Consider the following 24,323-nt stretch of genomic DNA (forward strand, 5'->3'; position numbering starts at 1 on the left):
TGTCGGAGCAGCCCACTGCGAGCCGCGATGGTAAACATCGAACCAGCGAATCCATAATGGTTAGCTGACCTCAAATTTAGCGGATGGTTATTTAATGTTCCGTTAGTTAGATTATTTACATTGCCGCGCACACAGAGAGGCAGCTAATGGTGCGTTCAAGGTCTACACGAATGTCAGAATTTTAGACGTTATTCCGAGCTCCAAGCACAGTCTTTCAGGGTAAATTAAACACACCATAAGGCGATACGATAAGAACGTGTTAGACCCGCCTTAAAAATAAATCAAACACATGTAGCTTTCAAAATAAGAGGACATGGATGTGTTAGCAGAGTCCACCACAGAATTTACAAGAAGACTGTCAAAATATGATGCCTTAAATAAAACATAGAATGATCCTTATTGTCCTTTACAATAATTCATTAAAATATGCAATGATTAAGATGGAATAGTGACATTAGAAAGTGCAAGAGACACCAGAGGCTTTTTGGGCAAAAATGTTGGAGGATGCCCCTGAACCCCCCTACTTTGTTTGACTCCCCCCATCATAGGCTCAGAAAATCCTGGGGGAAACACAGGTTCTAAAGACTTGACAGAATTGCCCAGCAGTATGTTCAGGGTAATGAAATGATTAGAGATGTTTTGGGTCCTCAGCTTCAAGTCAGTAAATTTGTTTGGCTGCACTGGGAATTTCATGTACAAACTTCTTTTTATTTTTTTATTTATGTAATATGTTGGTTGTTGTTTACACTACAGTTCATTTATTTATTTATTTTTAAATTAAACATATTTGGGTTAAGGAATGGAGTGGAAAAATAACTAATTGAGTTGAAATAATTTGCCAACAGCTTCTTCCCGCCCAGTTCAAAAATCCCATCTGTGCCCCTGGTTTTACCCCTTGGCCACTTTTTTATTTATGTATATTTATTTTACTTTTAAATGTGATCATCAATGTTTTAAGATTCACTAGGATTTAACTTGAGTGAAAACGATTGTGTTTTTTTGTTTGTTAAAACAGTACTTCAAGATTTGCCAAGATTGTGCCATTTTGTAAGACTTTACATTTAAGTATTTTTTTTTTATAAATGGCTTATAATAACAACACGTAATAGTCAATTTCAAAATACCTGTCAACTAATAAATGGAGGGGTGGTCGGTAGCGTAGTGGGTTACGCCGGCCCCCATGTGTAGAGGCTACAGTCCTCGCTGCAGCTGGCCCCGGTTCGAGTCCCGCACCAGACGGCCCTTTACTGCATGTCATTCCCCTCTCTCTGCCCCCTGTTTCCTGTCTCTCTTCAACTATCCTGTCCATTAAAGGCATGAAAAAGCCCAAAAAAATACATTAAAAAAATAAATAAATAAATGGATTCTGAGCTTTTCACAAAAACTCTAGCACAGAGAGCATTGCCGATATCACTGTCAAAATTTCCAGCGTTGATGCCAGTAGATGCTAATTGTTTTCTTGACCCTTTAACTGCTACATTCCTACTGCTGTATCTTGACATCTCTGGTCAAATGAGAGCACATCTAAGATCTTAGAGCTGTCATAATGGAAAGAGAAAATTGTGTTGTTGAGCAATAATAAATTCCAGATATTCATGACCCTCCACCCTGGCATTATTAAGATAATATGAAGGAAAACTGGCTGACAAACTGTTACTTAGGAGATGATGTTTCAGTTGTGTAATAATGAGCACTCAAAATTTACTTATGATGTCCTAAGCTCCAAATGCTGGACAAGTCTGTTGATGATTTCTAGCAGCATCGCAGGAGGCATGAGGACATTGTTGCGGTGTTTTGCATTTAAGACGTCCACTGAATCATAGAGCCAGCTGGATTTGGAACAGAAGTTTGCAAGCACCTTTTTATTATAAAGTTGCACTTTCACTTCCTTATCTTTCTCTGACACAATGACTGAAACTGTTGCAGGTTACCTCATTATAAAAAGAGCTTGCTAACTTATCCTGTCTCGCATAGTTGTATAACTCAGTAATACACAAAAGTCCATTGGGCCTCAGGTTCTCCGTCAACTTCCCCTCCCACAATCGCTCATGAGTTCACCCATTAGAAACGGACATCATTAAACAGAACCTCTTTCTCCTGGTCATTGTTGCCATTGCAGCCCGTGTTCACCTTGGAAACAGCAGAAGTGGCAATCGTATGCATTCACTGAGGGAAATTAAATGACAAGTGGCAACAGTTCAAGTGCAATATCCTGTAGGACAGAGGCTGCATATTCTTTTGAAGTTCAAGAACCCATTGTATGATCAATAGCTGAGCAGCTGCTACAGTGGCCTATGTCCGGTAGGCAAACAAGAAGAGGACACGACACTGGTTCCAGCTGGTGTCCATAGCGCAGAAACGCACAAAGCTTTAAGAGGGTCGTCTTATCCCACACTTCTTCAGACAAAGACAGAAGTGAAAGGGCCATGGTTGAGCCAACTCTACTCAGCGCTAACTGCTACTGTCAGCGCTTTTCACCAGAGACTCTGCCTCATTTTCTGAAGGGGGAAGATGAAAGTGGTCTTAAAAGGCGCTTGAAGTGTTGAAGTGCATGAGGCGGCCCTAGTGGGGACTGTGAATGAGAAGGGAGGGGATGTGCAGCTAGGAGAGGTCTGACCATGTTCCATGTTTTAAACATGTTTGACAGCGAGATATATTTTTCTGTCCCTGGTTGAAAAGGAAGTGGGTCCCTTGTTTCCATAAGGTGTATAGTACAGCTATGGCGTTCATTTGTTCTCACACAACACATTATATAAATGTCCAAACATTTTTTTTACTGAATGGTGAGATGGGATTGCATTGCACAAAGAGAGCTGAGCATAATAGAATTTGATGACAAAAGACCTAGGCCTTGTACAACACCGTTATCCAAATCCAGGTAGGCAAAAATTGGAATATAACCTGAGTGCATACAAAGAAACGGCAGAGAGAGAGAGAAAGCAATAAGAAAAAAATATCACTGTATTGCTTCTTACAAATTCACTGCTCAATGAAGGATGGAATAGCCTTAATAAAACATGCAATTTAGGGCCAGTATTATCCAGATAATGGCTCTATCACTGAACAAGTGTTGGGACGAAAAGGCATAAAAAAGGAAGTGAAGCATGAATGATGCTAATGCGACGCAGTAACGATGCTCACAACAGGGCTTCAGAAAACATGTGAAGACCTTCTACTGGAGTTTGGCAATATGATTTTTTTTAATGTGCGACAGCAAAAATGAGACCTCTGGTAGAGATTGACAATACTTAACTTCCTGTCCTGTGTATTACCTGTCCAGTATACAGTGAAATTATCCAACCATCCAGTGATCACTACAGTGCTTTTTATCCTTAAGTTTGTTACTTCACTTTTCAGTTACCTTTATACATATAGTCTATACTGTTTATTTGATATCACGCATTTTTTATCATTTTAGATTATTTTTATAGTCACCTCTGTGACTTAAAATACTGAATTTAGCTAGGTCCCTCTTTGCTTTTCATCAGTCAGCTTTTATTTCTCCTTGTGAGTTTTCAATCCTTTCCAGCTGATGCTGAGACAGAATAACCTAATGTTAGCTAAGCTGTGAAAATAAGGCTAACATTGGTGCTACACTGAATGATTAGCTATCGTTGCTCATGGTTATCTTACACTGAAAATCCACCGGGCCCGTCGGCGGCGCGTTGCTTGAGCATCGCGTATTTGGTCCGTCCTCCACACAGCGTCCACAACCACCTGGAGCGTTTAAAAAGCGGCCATCTTGCGTGCGCCACAGTGTTTACCTCACGTACGACAGTGTTTACCTTTTGTCCGACAGTGTCAACTTGCTGATTTGATTGTTTTCATTGATATTTGCTCTTCTACCATGGGTAAGTAGGCTTTGTGTGATTTAACTTGTGTTTATTGTTGTTTCATACCTTTTATGACGTGACGCGCCTGAAACGGAGCACTACGGAGCAAGTGAAGGTTGATACATTGACTATATTGGCCACGTATTACTCGCGATGACACAAAATGTAAAAAATGAAGAAACCAACTTTAAATGGAAGTAGAACACTCTTTTGCCAACATTAGCTAACATTACTGTGTACTGGACAGGAAGTAAAGTGGGCACTAAATTGAGCAAGTGGTCATTTCTGTTTATTTGAGTGACCACCACCTCATCTAATAGGGTTTTCCCATGTTCAAATGGTAACTTTCATTTTAAAAGTAGCAGCTCTATAACAAATCCGTAACAACTCTACCATGAAATAGTCATAGACGTCAGTGTTTAAAAATGTCTCCACCCACAACAACAAACTGGTGGAGTGCTGACTGAATAAAAATGTGAAAGCCAAACACAGCATCTCCACTGACACATAGGCTGGTCATGTTGGGGGAGAGGGGTGTACTGTGTGAGGGAGGTCATGCATGCATAAGGAAGTCCTCCGAGTGGCTTGTGGCGATGCCCGTGTGGGGGAGGAGCGTTTCTATGACAGATGGCACAGGCTAGACAGTGTGTTGCTGGGTTAGTGAAGAAGCATATGGTACTCTCTAGATGATCTCATAAACCAGCACCAGGCCCAGTCGGAGGTGTAAATGCTTCTCAGCACCCTGCCAGAGACAGCAGAGCCGTTGATATCACCAGCAAAATAAATGCAGTGGCACTACAAGTGAGAGCATCGTGTGGTTGGCTGTTTCTTATGAGACTTTAATAAACCACTCTAATGTATCAGCTCTTTATAAATAGAAGCAAACACAACATAAAATAGTGGATCAAAAACATTTTTTTTTTTTTTATATATACACAGTAGCATCAGTCACATTCACCATAACATGCATACAAGATAGGTGAGGGATAATGTACTGCTAACAGGTTGATGCAGGATTTGAATCACCTTGTTGGGGTCCTTTATGCAATAATGACTCTTTTGCTTACATTGTAAGCCTATGATTACTTACAGGGGAATTTAATCAACACAGAATATTAATTTAGAGTGTATTTATTCTTTTACAATGGTTAAATTGCTTCACCTTAAAAATAATCCCCTGGATTCTACAGTTGTCATTGGAAAATACCTTCTCATTTTGAACAGATGCATAAAATGACCACAGCACTTTTTCCTGTAGTTTTGTCAATTACTGTGTCGTACAGTTCTTTGTGTCTTTTTAACAATGTTTACCTTGTTTTTCTTCTCTCTCTCTTCTCTTTGCAGGAGACAGTTTAGCCATAAACAATGGATCAGAGGTTAAATGGCATAAGAGTTTGAAACATTTTTATAATGTTTTCTGAAGGAGTAACAGAAACCTTTTTTTGGTCCACCAGAGGTCATGATCTGACCTTCGTCATTAGCAATAATCTGCTCTTTATTAATTACAGACTGTACAATGCCATAATTGACCAGTCAGAAAGTGTTCAACAAACTGTAATCTACCCTTTTCGCCACTGCAGAAAGTTACTGATGTGCATCGTTTGCCTTTTAATACACTTTGAATGCAGTTTGACCATATATTTGTGCTTGGTGGATTATCTCCATACAGGTGTGGTTAAAAGAGAACTGCAACTGCAGTACATTAATGTTTACAGCTGACACTGTATGTGAACTTCACTCTACCTGAAGTAAGTAAAGAAAAAAAAAGCCTTCCCCAACACACCAAAGCAGACAGATACATGATTTTATTGCAGGGTACTTCCTGCCTGTCCTCCCAGTTGCTGTCACAGTTACAGCTGCCCTGGCCCTGTACACCACTGAGTCCTTCCAACATGCCCTTGGCTCTGTGTCTGGTATATCCCGAGTCTCTTCACACTGTTAGTGATGGGGAAACGCAGCAGATGTATCTGGGAGCCCATACAGCAGAGGCTGCTGTGCAGGGAGTCTCCTCTGCACCTCAGTGCACAATGGGAAACCCATGCTACTGGATTCTATGAAAGGAGAGATCATATTATCTCACCCATCCCTAGGTCTGCTGCTGCAAGCTTCCACTCCTCTGCAGTTCGGTCTCAGGTTTGTTTGTTGCAATCTCCTCATGCTTTTCTCTGAGTAGATACAGTTCACCGTGCATCGTTTATCTCGAAACTGGATGACGCAGCACCTTTTGATAATTTCTTTTTAGACGAAGATCCTATGTCGTTTTTTTTATTAAATGTACAGTGGGATTCTCGATGCTCAATTTATTTCAGGGGGAAAAATAAATACAGTAAATGCCATTTAATTCTTCACGACCACCAGAGGCTATGAAATACCTGGATGACAATGATCTCTGTCAGTCTAGCAATTATAGGACCTACGATGCATTCAAAACTCTGGTTCTATATCATTCATCCTGACAGCCAGAGTTTATTGTTATCCATGTATTTTTCTGGTCTCTGGCAGAGTCAGTATCATTTTTAAGTGGTGCGGAGCAGAGAGAAAAGGGCTCTGAGTTTGTGGAATACTTATCAGTACAATGTTATATATATATATATATATATATATATATATATATATATATATATATATATATATATATATATATATATATATATATGGAAAAAGTCCTATAGTTAGTTTAGTAGTCTCAACATTGATTTTACATTATTCGGCTTAGGTGGTGCCCAAACTGGCTTGGAATCTGCTCCCAAGCCTTATGCATGCAGGCGGAAATTCCACCATGGTGTCTATCAGAAATAAAGGGAGACTCAGCTCAGCTCCCTGTCTGGCTGCCATGACATACAAAATACTTTCATCGATACATCATCTGAATGGGCCTTTTTTTATTTTTATTTTTTTCATGTGCCGTCTAAAACTAACCACTTAATGCTGAAGCCTGGAACGAACACCAACAGCAGACGTGGCACAATGCACTTTAAGCCAGTATTGTGTAGAAAGATGTTTGCTCCTGGTTTACAATGAGATCCTTCTCAATTTGCTGATCACAGGCCAGAGGCATTGAGGGGGTCTGAGCTGCCACAGAGAGCAGACAACTAAATGAGCAGACTGAAAACAATCACTTTAAGAAACACACAACAGTGTCCTTGGCCTTGAGCTACTTTTATTTACACACCATCGGAGGCACAGTGTGAGCCTCATTGACTTGATTTTAAGGGCTCTTGAAGATCCCCAGTAGCCAAAAAGAAGCTCTTATCTTTTTTTGGAAAAGATAAACTACTATATATAGCATGGCTAACAACATGTTTTATGTTTTCAATGCAGAAACAGATGTTTACCTCAGCCAACTACATTTTGAGTAAGCATGCTGACTTGAGACAGTAATGCGTGGCAGATTGAAACTGATGGGAGATGCATTTGTCAGATGAGTAAATCCTGTAGATCTTTTTTCCCCCCTCTTCCTCATACACCACCAAAAAAAAAAAAACACGCCTTCATACACACACCTGCTTCATCAATGAGTTGGCTCATGTCGAGGTAGCTCGCTATTATTCAGTAAGCTGACATATCAAACTAACTATCCCTCTAATAAGCACACATGAGATTTGACAGCCGTGCATAAAAACTGCTCTGTTTACACTGAATATTCATGGCAGAGTGAAATAAATTAAAATGCTTCCCACCTCTGTTAATCGTCATTCTGGCAGTGAGGCTGTGCTAAGCACAAAGTGAAAACGGGAAGCAGAGGTAGACTGAGGTGAATGAGGAGTGAGAGATATTAAGGTAACTTTACAAACTGAACAGAGAGAAAGAAGAGGAAAAAACAGAAAGTGTAATCTCAACACAATTTGTCAAAGTAAAAGTCAGCAAGATGACAATGGTAAAGAAAGACAACATATTCCGAAGTCACCTGATATGAGGTGTACACATATATGTTGCTCCCATTCATCACACAAGCTCAACATGCGGTGAAGATAAGAATCCAAACCAATGTTTTCTTCCATCGCCGCTTTGTCAATGAATGATTGCTGGGGGAGGCAGGAGGCATGACAGACATGAAGGGCTCTTGCAGCAAGGAAAGGGAGGGAAAATGTGGTTTTGATTTAAAATTCAGACTGAAAATCCATCAAGATTTGCTCAACAGATGCATCTGTCAAGCGAGTGGCGACACACAAAGTGGACTGCATAATCGCATTCTCTTTGGCTGTAGCAGAGCACAGGTATGTGTATACTTGTGTGCGTATGCACGGCCGTGCATATGTGCTTCGAAAGCAAAGACGAAATCTATATTCATTACAGGACTTGCTTTGATATCCCGAAACGGCTAGATAGCAACCAGGTCTTTGTGAAAAACATGTTATATATGTGTGTGTATATAAGAGTGTGCTCACATATCTATAAAAGGAAGGCAATTCAGTCTTGCATTGACTGAAGCCATATACCATTATCGATGGTATTCAAAGATGGGATTATTTGAATAGTGTCAGCAAGTACTAGTCATGTATGAAGTGACTCTTTCAGCTGATTTACTGGAAGAGGTACTAGCTACATCTCCTAACCAGTACAATACCATCTTGAACGCCTCAAGGTAGGTATACACTTGCATAATGGATGTTAATAATTAATAATTTAACTGACAATATGAATTTTGACCGATTGAAACTACCATTAAAACATTATTTAAAGTAAATGCTCTTACTAAATACAAACACCGGGAAAACAAGTGGAGGCTGACTGGCTGAAGTGTGCTGTGTTCTCTTTCAGTAACGTTAGCTAGCCATCTGCTCTATCAGGCAGTCTAACCTCACTCAGAAACTCCAGTAATGCTAACAGAGTGCTCGCGCCGTTACCATTGTCATGACATCTCAAGTGTTTGACGGCAGTGTTCCACTCACTCGTCCCTGCAGCGAGAGCGGAAGACTGTTGCGCGAAAACTCTTGCTGTGGTCACTGCTACAGAATTTAAAAAATAAAACAATCCCATATTCTGAAGTAGCGGCGGGCATAATTTAGCTGTGTTAGCTTAAAATGCATATGCCACAATATCAATAAGGAACATCATGCAACATCATGGCTGTGGGACCAGCACTTGTCTGCTGCCGTCTGTGGAAAGGAAGTTCGAGCCTGAACTGTCTCAGACAGGTGAAGTGGGATTCAGTCACATGCTTCTCATTTAAGGGTTATTTTCTGCAGCTCAAAACTTGATGGCGGCTTTTAAACCAAAATAAAATATTTAAAATGCATAGTTCATCATTGAGAAACTGTAATAATAGCCATTGTTAAATTTGCAACTTTCTGACAGTCCTTGAACAGCTGTTGTGTGACGAACACTTCTTTCAGAAAAACTAACCAAAAAAAATACTTTAATCCAAATCACTTCATTCTACAGGTCTCATTTACCATTTTCCTAAAAATAAACCACTTGCACTAGCCAGATCCCACTGAAAACAACAGGATATATATATATATAGATTAAAAAATATATATTTGATTTATGACATTTTAAGTGTGTTATAATGCACAAATGACATTTTTAAGGAGTTCCCCTTTCTTCTAGCTATGATTGAGCTGTTTCCATGCAGGAATTGTATACAGCAATGACAAACAAGATCACAGTGAGTAAATGCTAAAGAAGTAAATTGGCTATCGGTCAAAAATAAAAAAGGTCCAAATAAGCACCCCAAACCTGCATCAACAGATGTGCATGTATTGCTACACAAAGGGCTTAATATTTGTTGTCTCATTGGGAGGGATTTATGTGCCTTCAAATTATGTTGGTAATTCACCTAATGGCTACTATTAATAATAAGTGTATAAACTTAGGTACTCTTACTTAAGTGCTCTCTTACTAAAGTCCTTGGTTGTTTCTGGAGCCTGATAAAGCACTGAGTGAAATATTTTCTGGAGACATCTTTTAGGTCACATTTTAGGAAGCATGGGAATAAAAAGTTAACTGCAACATGTCATAGTAGCATCGCATTACAAGCATCAATTACTGATTCTGCAAGAGAGACATTAACTTCTGAAGGCATAGCCCTTTTTTTGCAGACATAAATTAGTATTGTCTCTGTATAGCCAGACAAAGGGAATGGATACCATTTGAGAGACAAATGTGACAACTTAACAGAAAGCACAAGTATATTTAACACATTTGATCCAAATATTTAGATATTAAAGTTATGGAACTCCAAGGTCCAAAAGTTTATTTTTGAAAAAACACAGCTTGGTCCTTGGGCTGTCACACAGACACACACATATACACGCATACACCACAAAAATTAAAAGCTTGTGTATGAAACTCATGGCTCTGGGTCATTGGTTTCGGACAGACAACAAGAGTTAGAATGCCATTCTCCCAGCGTCCCAGTGGAGCACACATTACAGAAACTTTGGACTTTCTGATAACTCCCTGCACGGATCCCCCAGTATGGGGCCCTACTTTCCATGAGCCATTAGCTGGTTGTGAGTCACCCATCTGCCACAATGTAAACTCTCCCCTGAGTTGTCATTCAAGTAAAAGGGAATCAATGGTCCATGTCGGATATTTTTTTTTTATGTTTTGATGGAGAAGGAGAAAGATTTTAAGCTATTTGTCCTCAGTGGTAATAGAACAAATCAATCTGTGTCCACTTTAGGAGAGTTGGGCCCACTCTACAGTACACGAGAGGAGTGAGAAGAGTTTCTATATAGCATAGCTGCAATTGAACTGTCAACTTAACCACTTCATGGTTAAGTGAGTGTAGCGGAGAGGAGAATGCTGGTTGGTGTGAATGTGTGGGTGAGTGACTGTGGGTTGCATATGGGCAAGCTTACCCTACGCATGTCATTCATCTGCGGATGTGCTTCCATGCTTGACTGGCTCATTCTTTTGTGTATGCGAGGAACCAGGGGCTCACAGCAGGATATCAGCACCACACAGAAATCCATTTGAGTCGCTCCTGGTCAGCTCAGATACCCAAACCATCCATATCCCCTGTACAGAGCCATATCCCATGTCTCTACAGTGGATAGCCATGAAACAGAGCTCCGTCCAGGGCTGGCTTCAAAACCCTGCCTCCCGCTCATCCCTTCGTAGTCTCTTTTTGCATTTCTGCCCAACAGATCTCAACCAAAGAGGTAACTGATCTCCCCATTTCTCTCATTCTCCATCGCATTCATGTATGGCCTAACATGGCCCCGGAGTGAGCCGTACACAGCCATGTGAGAGCATTAAAAGGCACAGTGACAGTGTGTATCTGAAGAAATGAAGCGTCAGTAGATGCTCGCTTGTGTGCTTTAATAGGTAGCCAGCAACAGTCACAGGATACACAAAGTGTGACACACACACACAACACACACACACACACACACACACACGTGTTCTAGGACATTGACCAAAGCTTAGTGCATGATAGAGATGAGAAGATAAAGCAGCTCTGAAGTATGCCGTGGGAATGTAGGGGTTGATTCGATAAGCCAACCGAAAATTACTGCCAGTGCTGCTATATTTTGCGTTGGTGCATGTTTTCAATTTAGCTGTGAATTTACTAACACTCATGATGTGAGTGGTCACACCCACAGTCAACTTCATTTGAGTGCACTCGTGCTAATTAAGAACTGATGCCGGGCTATTTAACATATGTTTCGTCCCGTTCTGAAAATTAGTAAAGTGCAAAAGAAAGTAGAAGCTCCCTGCTTCTGAGCTTGAAATATTGGTTGAAGAAACCAATAAAAACATTTCTGAACTGCAGTCATGCAATTACCTCTACTGCTGTGGACAATCAGCAGTGATAAATCTCTTCCAGCCACCATTTGGATGAAGTTCCTGTCCCTCTGTACATAGAACAGTTTGCAGTTCAACATAGAAATGTCCTAAAACATGTTTTATAATAACCTAGAAATGCAATTTTGCCATTTTTTAGTTGCCTTGAGAAAACTTCAAAGCAGCTCCATAATTATGTCATAACTTGGGACAAATGCTGTCTGACTTGTTAGCATCTAAAAAAAGCACGGCAAAGAGTTATAAGTAAATCAATCTTCGAGTATGGCCTGGGTTTTATTAAGCTGTCTGTTCCCCTCTAACTCCTTCGTCCTGACTTTTCTGTCTCTCTATTTCTTCCCATACCAAGCAATATGGGTACTGTCATGAAAATATATGTCCTCTTCCTCCTATTCAGTTTATCTTTGTCTGCATTGTAACCAGGGCCACTGTAAAAGCAGCGCCCCAGGCACTGGAGCCCAAAGGCAGCAAGAGTGGCACCTCACTGGCTGACAACCAACCTGGATGCATTATCTGAAAGCCACTGCTGTAGTTGGAGAGGACGCTGAATAAAATATAATGCCAAGGGTGGAAATATGCGCTGTATGTGGTGGGCAGTTTGGTGTGTAGGAAGAAAAGTGGAACAGGGAAGGTATGGGATAGAAGAGCGAGCTTTGTGTGGGTGCATACAAATGTGTGTTAAACTACCTTTGTTCATGCAAGTATAATGTATTTGTGAAGATGTTTGTTACAAGAATAAAATGCAAGTTTCAGTCACTTCCTTGCATGGATTTGTGTGAGTCTATATGGGCAATAATCCAAATTGTAACCAAGGATTAAAATAAATACATAAAAAAGCAGAATATGCAGAATGGGAGAAACTGAACACGAGAGGTTGTGAAACAAATTAGCCCAGATGAGTGTGTGATGAAAAACCGAGCAGGCACAACCACTAAGCTCAAAAAACACAGGCTTCCGCACATAAGCAAACAGCATAAAGACGAGATTAAACTTGATAAAACTTCAACCCTGATTAACCACGGCTATTTGCACGTCCTGTAGCAGGTCTGCAGAGCCATGCAGCACAAATAGGACTGTTAGGGTTTCACAGTGTACAGCCGTAAAATTACACAGTAATTGCAACCAAATCACAGTTTACAAAACCCAAAGACTATCTCATTATGGACACTAAGTAATATAGAATTATCCTATGTCTAAATCTATATAACAACATGAAAATACTTAGCAAGCAATATTGTGGCCACCTGGAGTACATTTTAACAAGCTCTGTATGTTTCTGGAGTAAAGTGCATCACAAAATAATGAAAACACTTCTACTTATTTTCAATGACATTATCATGTCATCAAAAGACATGACTCCTCTAGTTTGAGGTTGTAAAGTTTCATGAGGCTGTGATTATTCTAGAGGTCACAGCAGGTAATTTTGTACAGTGAGGTCAGGTTTCAAAGAAATGCTCTCACTGCAATGAAATGGCTACTACAGGGACTAACATTTAAGAGTCTCAGCTGTCCAGCAATACCCAATTTATGCAATTCCAACACCATTTAGGGACCCATTATGCAGAAATATTAAAATACAGTAGAAGTTCCATATGAATATATTCACTGTATCTCCTTCTTAAGCCCAGAACTTTTAGTCTGTGTTAATTGTGTACTTTTATTTTTTTTAAAGACATTGAATATTTTAAAGGAATCACAAAATGTACATGTACATTTTCTGTGATTATCTAACCATTATAGCAATGACATTAAATTGTCTTAAAAGAGAATAATATTGTTCATTGCAATTACATCTGGGACAATATATCGTCCAACAAACGTGGTATTCAGGCCTAAACAGGCCATTTCAGAATATTTTGAAATAAATGTCATGCAGTTGAGCCCAAAATAGAAACAATCGTTAGCATGCTGGTTAGTTATCACATAGATAATGTCAAATAAACCCAGCTATAATACAGTGGTTTGTTTGAGAACGTCCCCTCTACTCACTGAGTTTTTTTGCAGCCTCCAGAGCATCAGAAGCGGTGTCAGCCACAAAGAAGCGCTGGACAGCCACGCCACTCTCTTGCATCAGCTTCTTGCTCTGGTACTCTTGCAGATTCAGCCATCTCCTGGGACTCAACCAGGTGCACTGGAGGAAAAGGAGGGAAGGAGGGAGGAAGAATGAGTGAGGGTGAGTTGTAAGATAGTTAACACATTGCTGTAGTGTTATGAAAGGTACCCATTTCCAGTGTTACATTATGCCTAATATTAACAATATTTCCTCTTCAGCTCTACATGTCTCCAAAATCACAAACATTTTCAACACCTGTCTTTGCATGCTCGGGCTCCATCCATTCTCTCCCCTCCATCCCATCTCCCCCCTCCTAACATTTCTCTCTCCCTCCTATTCCTGTAATGAGGCCGGCACCCGGGCCTAAGCTGCAGGACAGCTCTGGAGCTGTTTGCTCCATCAGCAGACACAGGCCGTGTCAGCTCCAGCTGTTGTTGCTATTAAAAGGAAATTGGCTTTTTAATGTGACGGAGAGACACAGGCTGTATTAGAGTTACAATCCCTCCACAGCAGCAAACACTACTATGTGCATGGTTGTGTGTATGAGTGCACATATGGGAAAGTGTGCGTGCATGCAAATGTTTTCACAGGAAAGTCTTCAGGGAGTCGTTAAAAAGAGAAAGGCCATTAAAGTAAAAGGAAAACAAGGATTGTGAGGTAAATTATGGCACAGCATATAAATGATTCTTCAGCGTGTGTATTGCCTTAGCCAGTGAAGATTAAACTAACATGATAACAACATTCGGATTGCCCTTGCACTGCATTATGTTGGTAACTAAGTCAAACCGACCTAACGTGGTATCCACTATTACTCTTTTATTTGAGGAGAACTGCATGAACACAAGGCACAGTATTTTATTGTATTATACGTACCACCTGAATACTGTTAGTAATTGTCAATACTGCATCAATGCAGCAACATCAAAAGCTCCATCACACCAACTGTGCTCAAGTCTGCACAGTCGATATTCTGTTTTTAACAACAATCATTCGTTTTTACAGGAAGTAGCCAAATGCACCAGGTGGGGTCTGAGCTTAATAACACTTGGAAAAACACACCACCTAAAATATGGCAATAGCATCAAGCAGCACACCACACCTCGAAATTGAATCTGCGTACTTCTAAAATATATATATAAAAATATGGCAGTCAAGTGAAATCATTTTTGAAAGAGTGGACAAAAATGGACCAGCCGACATCAACATGTTACAAGATGAAAAATAACTGTAGTGTGAATATTAAGATAACCTTAGTAGTATCTAGAGTATTGTGATATAAAATACAAATAGAAGTTTTCTAAAAAAATATCCATCTATAAAAGCAAGAAGCGCCTGTCTGTGTATGTGTATGTGTATGTGTGTGTGTGTCTAGGGCATATCTCTCTGACCGTTAGTCAGACTGACCTAAGATTTCGTATGTGGCTTGCGCACGGCAGGGAGGTGTGCATCCTCGATTTTGAAGATTTTTGAATTCATTTTTCAAAATATCATTATTTACGTAGGACATGTTGCGGCATTGCACTGTTTCCGATCGGACGCCTTTTAGGGGAGCTCTGCCCCATTGTGTGATAGGCCTACACCTGGTCAGTAACACAATTCGCTCTGGATTTCCACGCCTGACTCATCTCATCTGTAAGTCTATATGGGCACTGCACTAGTATTTATAACTCAAGAACTGTCACACATAAAATAGTGTCTCAGGTGGGTCGTTTGGACTACAGTGGGTGTTTTGGGACACAAAGCCAAAAGTAATTGTCATTATTGCTATGAGAAAAAGTGTTATTTACAATATTAAAGAGTTATGACCTCTGCCAAGGAGATTTTGCTTCCGGATGGTTTGGTACATAACACACTACTAATAAATATGTCCCATAGATCTCGGGAGATTGCACTCAACACTGCACTTTCTTGGGTTCTCTCAGCAATACAGCTGCAAGATGTGAAGTCGACTAGTTGTTAAGAAAAAAACAAAAGAAAGACGTGCACATTTTAATCCCAAAAATCAAAACTCTGTACACGGTTAGCGTTACTCGCTAACCGTAAGAATGACTTACTGTCGGAATCCACCACAGAATTTACAAGACGACTGTCAAAATATGATGCCTTAAATGAAACAAAGAAGAACCCTTATTCTCCTTTAAAATAATACATTAAAATATGCAATGATTAAAATCAGCGTATCTGATGGAATAGTGGCATTAGAATGTGCGAGAGGCAAGTTGCTTTGGGTCCCCCATCATAGTCCCATAAAATCCTGTGGGAAACACCTGGAACACCGGTTGTAAAGCTTGTTTTGCTGTGAAGTGTAATTTTTTTAATAAAAATAACCCTTTACCCCCGCTGCTGAAAAAACTCCTAGAGGAAACATTGGACTCCTTTCATTTTGGATTCTGTTTATTAATGCCTGTATAGCAAAGCATGTTCCATGGATGACTAACTGGTTTTATGGAAAGTAATTTGACTGCTAACAGCTTCATATATAAGCTTAAATTAAATCATCTGGGCTCACAGTTGACTAAGGCTGTCACGATTCTCAAAATCTATAATTTGATTAGACTTTCAATTGTTTCAATTGGGTCAAGATTCAATTTTGATTAAAACATTTTTTTCTCATCACTGATGGCTATCTCATTGTTAGACTACCAAGTCTTGATTCGTAGAGATCAGCAGATTGTTGGTTTTCATATTTTAAACTTCAGGCTGCCAGTGTACCACACTAGAGATATATTGTCAATTTAAATAATTTATATAAATCCAGGGTGCTGCTTTTGATTTTGATATTTACTTATTTTATTTCATTTTCAATGTATAATTGACATAATGCACCCATCTGGTTAACCATTCCTATCTGTTTCTCTTCTGTTTCCAAAATCCAATATGTGTAATTTTTTGTTGCATATAACACTTTTTAGGCTTTTGGGCTTAAGAAAAAAATGTGTTGTCATGCAGTTTTATTAATTCAGAATTGATATGCCCCAAGATAACCGAAAAAATGTTTGTGAGCAGTGGAAACTTTACCTTTAAAACCACTGCGTATAAAACAAGAATGGCACTCTGAGGAGCAAACCTCCAGCAAGACTAACCCGAAAATGTACTGGGTTCTTCCATGGCCCATGCTGCACTCTTCCAACACGTTTCATGAAAGTTGGTCAAGTAGTTTTTTCCATAATCCTCCTGACAAACAAACAAACCAGACCCAACCGAAAACTTCCTGGCAGAAGTAATAAAAGATTAAAGAGGGATGGATTCAAGATGGAGGAGCTGATCCAAACAAAGCAGCTTTTTTGAGACTATATACAGAAGTAACAAAAACTGTCAATCAAGATATTTTTTGTGGACATGTGTGCATTTTAGGCTGTGATATGATGTAGTGATGCATGGGGCATGACAAGGCTACTCTGTGCCTTCTCATCAGTCACTGCATTCATGAGGGAAAATATCAGGAGGTGGGGGGGCGGGGGGGCTGTAATGGAGTGTATTTGTTCAACACCTCTTAACCTTAACCGTTAAGTGACAGAGAAATCTTAATGTAACCCGAACAAACCCTTAATGGTTGTTAGAGATTAAAAGCAAACGAGCTTGACATGGTCACTCTGATAAGGCACAGGCAAGCCAAACCTTTTTTCAATCTTGAACGAAGCACAATTATCCATCCGGCTCAACTGAAAAACGACTGGTAATTCACAATTCATGCCAAAACCAACGCTCTCTCTGCCACAGCACACTGTATTAGCATGCTTTTTCCATTCCAACTCTCGGGAGAGCCTGTCGGGAGACTTCATTAGAGCCAAAATGAGTTGTTTTCTAGAAGAACAGTACATGTTGATCCATACTGGCCTCTTCTCTCGCATAACTGAATACAGTAATGAGGGGCATCGGCAGGTCACCTCTGCAGTCTCGTCTACAGTACCATACTATTCATATATTTCAGTTATTGCAGTTTATATATGTGCATGCGGAACTATGCTTTAAAGTCTATTCCCCACAGCACTCTACGCAGCCAGTATTGATGATGCGACTCTCAGAGGAGTCTGGAGGGGTTCAAAGGCAGGGCAAGAAATTAACCGCAGAAATGCGTAAAGATCTACATTGTAATAATGTACAGCAAAAGAAAACAATGGTACAAACTTACATAATTCAGGAAAATAGATTTGGATAGAAATACATAAGTCTATGTCCACCTGTCATCAAACCTGGTGTGTGTATGACTTTAAACGTTCTGTCTTTCTGCCTGTTGCTCATTCCTGCATGTCCACTTTAGCGGAACATATCCCAACAGCCTTAACAAGCCTAGCTGCAGAACAACTTTTCTCTGTTTTGTGGACTCATTTGACTGCTGTCAGGTACCCGCAGGGCCTCCTCTCTTAAAAGATACACTTCCCTTGCCATTCAAACGGTTTGCCTTGGGAGGATCAGCCCTGCTGCCTGGGTGCATGTCTCCATCTGTCAGTTTATCTTTTGGTCTCCATTTGCCTAAAAAAGTGACAGATGAGAGAGCCTGTCACAGCACACCTACTTTCAGCAGGAAGGATCATTAGATCACACAAACATATTAACCAAAAGGTCTAACCACTGGGATCAGATTTTGAACCCAAAACACATTAAAATATGATCAAGCTGGCATTGCAATAACATGTTGGCAAGGTTTGGACAATAACACTCTTAGCTCAATACAGAGACACTGGTGGTTATATCAGCAATTCTAGTAGAAGCTTTGCAATAAGAAACTCATAAAGCAACTTCTTGATAAAGAACAACAATCTGTGGCAAGACATAATTATCACTTTTGGCTTAATTTTTAGAGACACTTGAGAGAAATTCAATATAACTTCAGCAGCATTAATCCCCTGCTGTCTGCAGGCTCCAGCACCACAAGTTCATGCATTCCTAATTTTGTCCAACAATTATTAATAACATTTCTTGGAAATGTGATCTAAACACAGAGTTAAAATGAAATAAGTACAATAGTTTGGTAATCCCATTTCCTTTGATATTATAAGATCCATCACATAAAGAAGGGAAAACATTTTAGCCAATACAGGAAAGGAGTAAGGTTGAGAATACAGAAAACCTTTACTGCCTCTCCGATAGAGGAACATAGTTTCTGTATACAAACCAAAAAAAACACAGGAACATATCCAAAAACTGGTAGATGACAGTAATGTGACCTGAAAGCCATTGTCATACTCTAAAAGGACAGGAAACATCTAAAATACCAGTTCCTGCAAAAATTAGGGCATACCTTTGTAGGTAAAGATATAGCAATCCTGTAAATGTGCTATTAGCATTCCCATCCAACCAGCTAACTAGGACAATCAAACAAATATCAATTAAAGTGGCTCCCCTATCACCCAGAAAAGGGAAGAATGAAGAAAAAGAGCTACAGACTTCCCAAAATAACAGCTGCTGCTTACCAGAGAAGTCAAGTGAGGCTGGAGGTGTCCCTCCAGGCACTGACAGTTTCCTTGGGCAAAACACCAGAGAATGGAAAGGTACCTAGGGCACTTTTCAGTATGTACCAGACCCATAGTCATTTTGTATCAAAGATGGCATTCTAACAACAATTTACCTCCTAATGCAGCCTGCATGGAACCAGTCATCCAGTGAACCATTTTTCCTTTAAAGCTGTCTGCTGATGTCTTATCTATGAAGTCGCTAGTAGGATGTAATATATTGATAATCATGAACTTTACTTAAACAGCAAACTTCTAAACACAGTAACCAAGTACTTTATAGTAAAATAAGAAAAGTGAATTTGGGAGAAATTTGCAGCAAAGAGAAAACATTTAACACAATCTGGTGTCATTGCCAACAACTGGTAAATTATTTCAGCCGTTATTCTATGGATTTCTTCAAACATACTTGACAGATGTAGTACTTGTTGTACTTGACATGTAGGGGGCTTTTGCACTCCCCTAAAAAACCCCGCCACCCCCGGGGAGTTGTTTACTTGCGACAAACACACAACTTTTGTTTCGTGCCATCATCTCCAATCTACCACTTTGTGTTTATCATTAGTACAGAAATATGGAGAAGCCACTGGCAGCCAAGCAAGTAATGCATTAAATATAAAGAATAACATGTATGAGACTCTGCCAAATTCAATTAGTAATATTATTGGCTCAGAAATAAACTGTAACTTTGGTCTGCTATATTTTATAGAAACCTCTTTAATTATTATTAGCCGCTGAGTTCTTAATATCACCATGTTTTAATGGTGTTAGATTTTCTAATATTTCCAAGTTTTTAATTTATAATGTGAGCACTGAAGCTGAAGACAATTTTCCACATTGTGGACAACTGAGCTCCCCCGACTAACCAACTATAGCAAACCTGCCACACTAGGCTAGCAGCTGCAATGAGAATTCACTGGGGGATTTAGCTTTATCAGTAACAAAATGCAATCTTTCACTTAATGATTTTTAACATGCCACAATAACTCCTTAATATTTTAGTCAGCATATTACAGACATGTAATTGTTGTTTTGTTTTTTTACTATGTTCAAAGTGCATAAAATAGCATTTGGCTGACATATTCACTCATCACACATACATGATTGATAAAGTGATATTCATAAGTGATGACTTATCAAGTTACTGTGATTTACTATAATAAGTGATTTTGTGAGCTTTATTGTAAACACTGTAGCTGTTGACTGATATTAGAGACTCAAAGGATGACGTTGAGGTTGTTTCTTAACTGGTTGCCATTATTGATGATCTGACAGATAAGACATGACTGAGGAGTTGTATTAATGAACTTTTTGAACTTTATGAGTCATGACCGCTGTGTGAATGTTGCATTCTTCATTACGCTCTGACGATGGCCTGAAGCCAAAGTCACAGTTATTAACGAGCGGTGAGCTGCAACAGCGAGTCTATCCTTCTATTGTTAACTACTTTCTTGTTGTGCTTTGACTTTTTGACGTGCACAAATTCTTGACTGCTTGAATTCATAATTAAAAAGAGGCTTGGTGTTACTGCAGCTGTTTGTGAAATCTGTCATTGCAAAGTCAAGCTATGCTGTAATGCGACCTGCATGCATGCACATCTGGCTTGACACCATCCAGAGGTAAACACTGTGTAAGTAAACAGGAGGCAATCTGTTGCTTTACCTGCCAACACACTCTCTTAGAGATCTTCTCATTATCTGTAAACTCAGCAACACGACACTTCGTTAATTAAAATAAATCTTCCGTAAAATAACACGAAAAGTACAGAAATGTTTAGATTACAATAAAGTTGCAAAGCGTAAGGATTTTTTTTCAGGTTTCCAGGTGTCAAAAGGAAAAGTCTTTTTCTGGCAGCTGAAGTGAAATAATCAGTAAAATTGAGGAACAACTCTGTTAGAAAATCTCTAGTTCTGAGAGGTCTTTATGATGGGTAATTGGTTGGGACACATTCAGTACTAATCACCACATCCTTGGCTTCCATTCTGGCTGGGGACTTTACCTGCATCGCTCCCCTCTAGGGTGGCAAAGGGTTGGAAAATGTTCAACCAGCCCTTGCACATATTTTAGTTGCACAGTATGCACTCCTTCCTGGCATGTATACCGTATTTCCTCAAATAGTAGCCGGGGCTTCTATTAATAAAAAATCAGTTTGGGACCCGTCTAATAATTGGGGCAGGCTATTATTTAAAGGAGGCTTTTATTAAAAAAAATAAAATCAGAGCAGCTCTGACCGGCACTTTTTAGAGTGTTTTACACAGCGCATTGTAGCCAGTTACCTGTATGTCAGCCATATTGGAAGTACTCGGATGTAAACAAACAATGAAAAGCACGCTAAATGTTCATTTGAAGCAGGATTTAAAATGTCTAAACTACCAAAAAGCTGAGAAGAATGTGCGTAAACGGCTCGAATTTACAGAGAATGACTAGGACAGCGGGAGAAACAACCATATTTACCTACAGTCCTAACTCGTGTGGTGAGACTTCAAAATACAGGTGTTTTGTCGAAATCTGTTACCCCGTCAAAGGATGTTTCCTGAATGGTGTTCTCCGTAGCATCACCTCTGCGGTTGGAGTTAGGATTTAAGTTTAAGGTTAGGCCTTGTAGAGATAACTGTTTGGGGTTAAGGTAAACTTGGGGTCATGTTAAGCGACTTAAAGGACGACTGGTTGGGGTCAGGGGTCAGGTTGGTGCAGGTTAAGGTAAGAGGTACACATATCGACGGGGGAACAGACTTTGACATAACACCGGTAAGACACCCGGCTTATAAGAGGCCGGCTTTTATTTACTAAAAATTGTTTTTACACCCGGTTACTAAATGAGTCCGGTCATTAATAGGGGCCCGGCTTTAAATTGAGGGAATACGGTAGTTCATTTGTCAGCATCCTTCTGCATACACAGTGCATTCTCCCCACACATGTGCAGCCCAACACCTCTGCACTGTCTGAGCCAAAGGACTGCATGCTTGCTTACTTACTGGAATGAATTTATTTTAGATTTGTATCATTTTTTTATTACCCAGCAGGTTACTGCCTAAAGCAAAGTACACAGTTAACACCTCCTGCTGGTGTCATGTGGGATGTAGCTTGATTCAGCATTCTAATTGTAATGGATCTATTCAATTTATTCTTTATTGATAGGGTTGGGTATCGAACTTTGATACTTTTAGGCACCGAATGAATTGCCTCCATAGCATTGAAATATGCTTTGTCATTCAATAAGTAATTTCAATATCTAAGGAGCAAATCTCATGAGCTATAAGCATGCAGCATGTCTGTACCAAGAACTAACAATGCTGGTGATTGGCTGTCGAACGCTTTACAATGTGTGTGTATGTGTATGTGTGTGTGTACAATGTGCATGCAGGAAAAACACTATGTTATGCAAAGAGATGAGGCTCAGGTGAGCATAAAGTACAGGTTATAACTAGGGATGGGTACCTTTCACATTTGAATCGATACGGTACCGATACCCGGTACCTGGGAATCGGTACCGGTACTCAACGGTACCAATTTTCGGTACTTTTGCGTAACATATTTATTTCTCAAAATATAAACTTTAAAAAATATATCAAAACAATATAAAATCCAGGATGAGCAGTGCTTTATTGTTGAGTGAACGTACATTTTGTAACATGAAGGTTGCAGTCTTATCAAAGAATGCAGAGGAGCGCTCTCAGGTGGCAAAGCACGGAGGAGAAAAAAAAAAAGTTGCAAGTGCACGTGTGATTTGTTGTGATGACGTCGTAGCTGTGCGGCGCAGCACCGGTCAGACAGTATTGTGGGCATAGCATGATGGAATAAACAAAGTTGAGTCGGGCTGCTCTGTGCACATATCGAGGATGACGCAGGAGTCCGAGGGATTTAATTTCAGCGAGGCAGTTTGGAGTAAAGTGGCAGGTAATATTCCTGAGTTGAAGAGCGGAGTATTAGCGGAGGACCAGAGATGCAGCAGCTAGCTTCTAGCTGCTAATGAAAAGTCTACGGATGAATGGAGAGAGCAAACGGAGTAAGGAAGGTCTAATCTGGAGGCAGACGAAGGCCAAGCCCGGGTAGAGACATTGGAGAGATAGTAGCTGGCGGCTAGAAGACCTAGAGCCGGCTGTTGGTCTCTGTACCGCGGTGGAACAGGGCAGCAGTTAGCGGACGCGGTGAGCAGACAGGACCAGACGAGGAGGTAAATACATTTAAAAAAATAGTGCGATCGTCAGCACGCTTGTTAATCAAAGACGTCAAATGAAAACGGGTTGAAATCAATGATCAGTTTAAAGTTAACGCCGTTTAGGTACCGAAACATGGTACCGTTTGATTTTACATGAATCGGTACTCGGTAGTACCGACGGAATTCGGTCGGTACCTATAAAAGTACCGAATTCGGTACCCATCCCTAGTTATAACTTCATTTTAAAATACAAAAATGAAAAGTAGGTGATTATCGGTTATTGGCTAAAGAACATCCATATCTGTTACATTTCCGCCCTGAAAGAAAACAGCACAGTAAGTGGTGAATGGCAGTATGGCAGCAAGGCAGGCAGCTGGCCTGCACTCCCATGAGACACTCTCTCTACAGTAATTATCATCAGCAGCACTCTAGAGAAAATCCTACCCAGTCCTTCTACCCAGCTACTGTTGTACTTATTCTTAAACACACACGCACAGGGGATGTGCTGTGCGCACTGGTGAAGACACACTATGGCACAAACAAATCGTATGCTCTTATATGGGCCCTGGATGGCATAAATATTCACAGCAAACTCCTCTAACACACAAAAGCACTCAAGATCTTTGTCATGAGTGCATCCAAGTGGCGAAAAGTGGGACACAGTGGCAGGAGAGAGTGGTGAATGGTGACAATGATAAACATCCATATTCTCTTTTAATATATGGAGATGATGAGAAACAAGGCAAAAAGACACTTAAGGAACAGGTAGCGTTCATTCTGCAAATCAAAAAAGACATGATTTCTCAGTAGCACTAATGCCACAGAACACAAATAGGAAAAAAAAGTGAGGCGTGAATTGGAAATGCAAGTGTTCACATTAGTAATAATTCAATAAGCAAAGCCCTGTCTCCTTTCACTTTTTAGTTTTCGTTAAAATCAGCCATTCTGACAAAATACTTGGCCCACCATTAAAACACCAGAGGCAGTTTCTAAAAAGGCTAACAAAACATGTACCTGCCTTTCCTTTTAGGTCAGGGACACATTCATTTCCAGGGGGTAAAGACATGCCA

The 24,323-nt window shown here is 40.0% G+C and overlaps 1 protein-coding gene across 1 annotated transcript in view; it reads right to left on the bottom strand.

The window, feature by feature from the left end:
• Positions 1-24,323, bottom strand: part of suclg2 (succinate-CoA ligase GDP-forming subunit beta) — a 114,139-nt gene that overhangs the window by 77,652 nt on the left and 12,164 nt on the right. Inside the window, exon 2 of the mRNA XM_059329465.1 lies at positions 13,578-13,719. Coding sequence (XP_059185448.1) covers positions 13,578-13,719 — 142 coding nt within the window. The remainder of the gene's footprint in view (positions 1-13,577; positions 13,720-24,323) is intronic.

This window comes from Centropristis striata, chromosome 3 (assembly GCF_030273125.1).
Source record: "Centropristis striata isolate RG_2023a ecotype Rhode Island chromosome 3, C.striata_1.0, whole genome shotgun sequence".
In the NCBI taxonomy this organism is placed as follows: Eukaryota; Metazoa; Chordata; class Actinopteri; order Perciformes; family Serranidae; genus Centropristis; species Centropristis striata.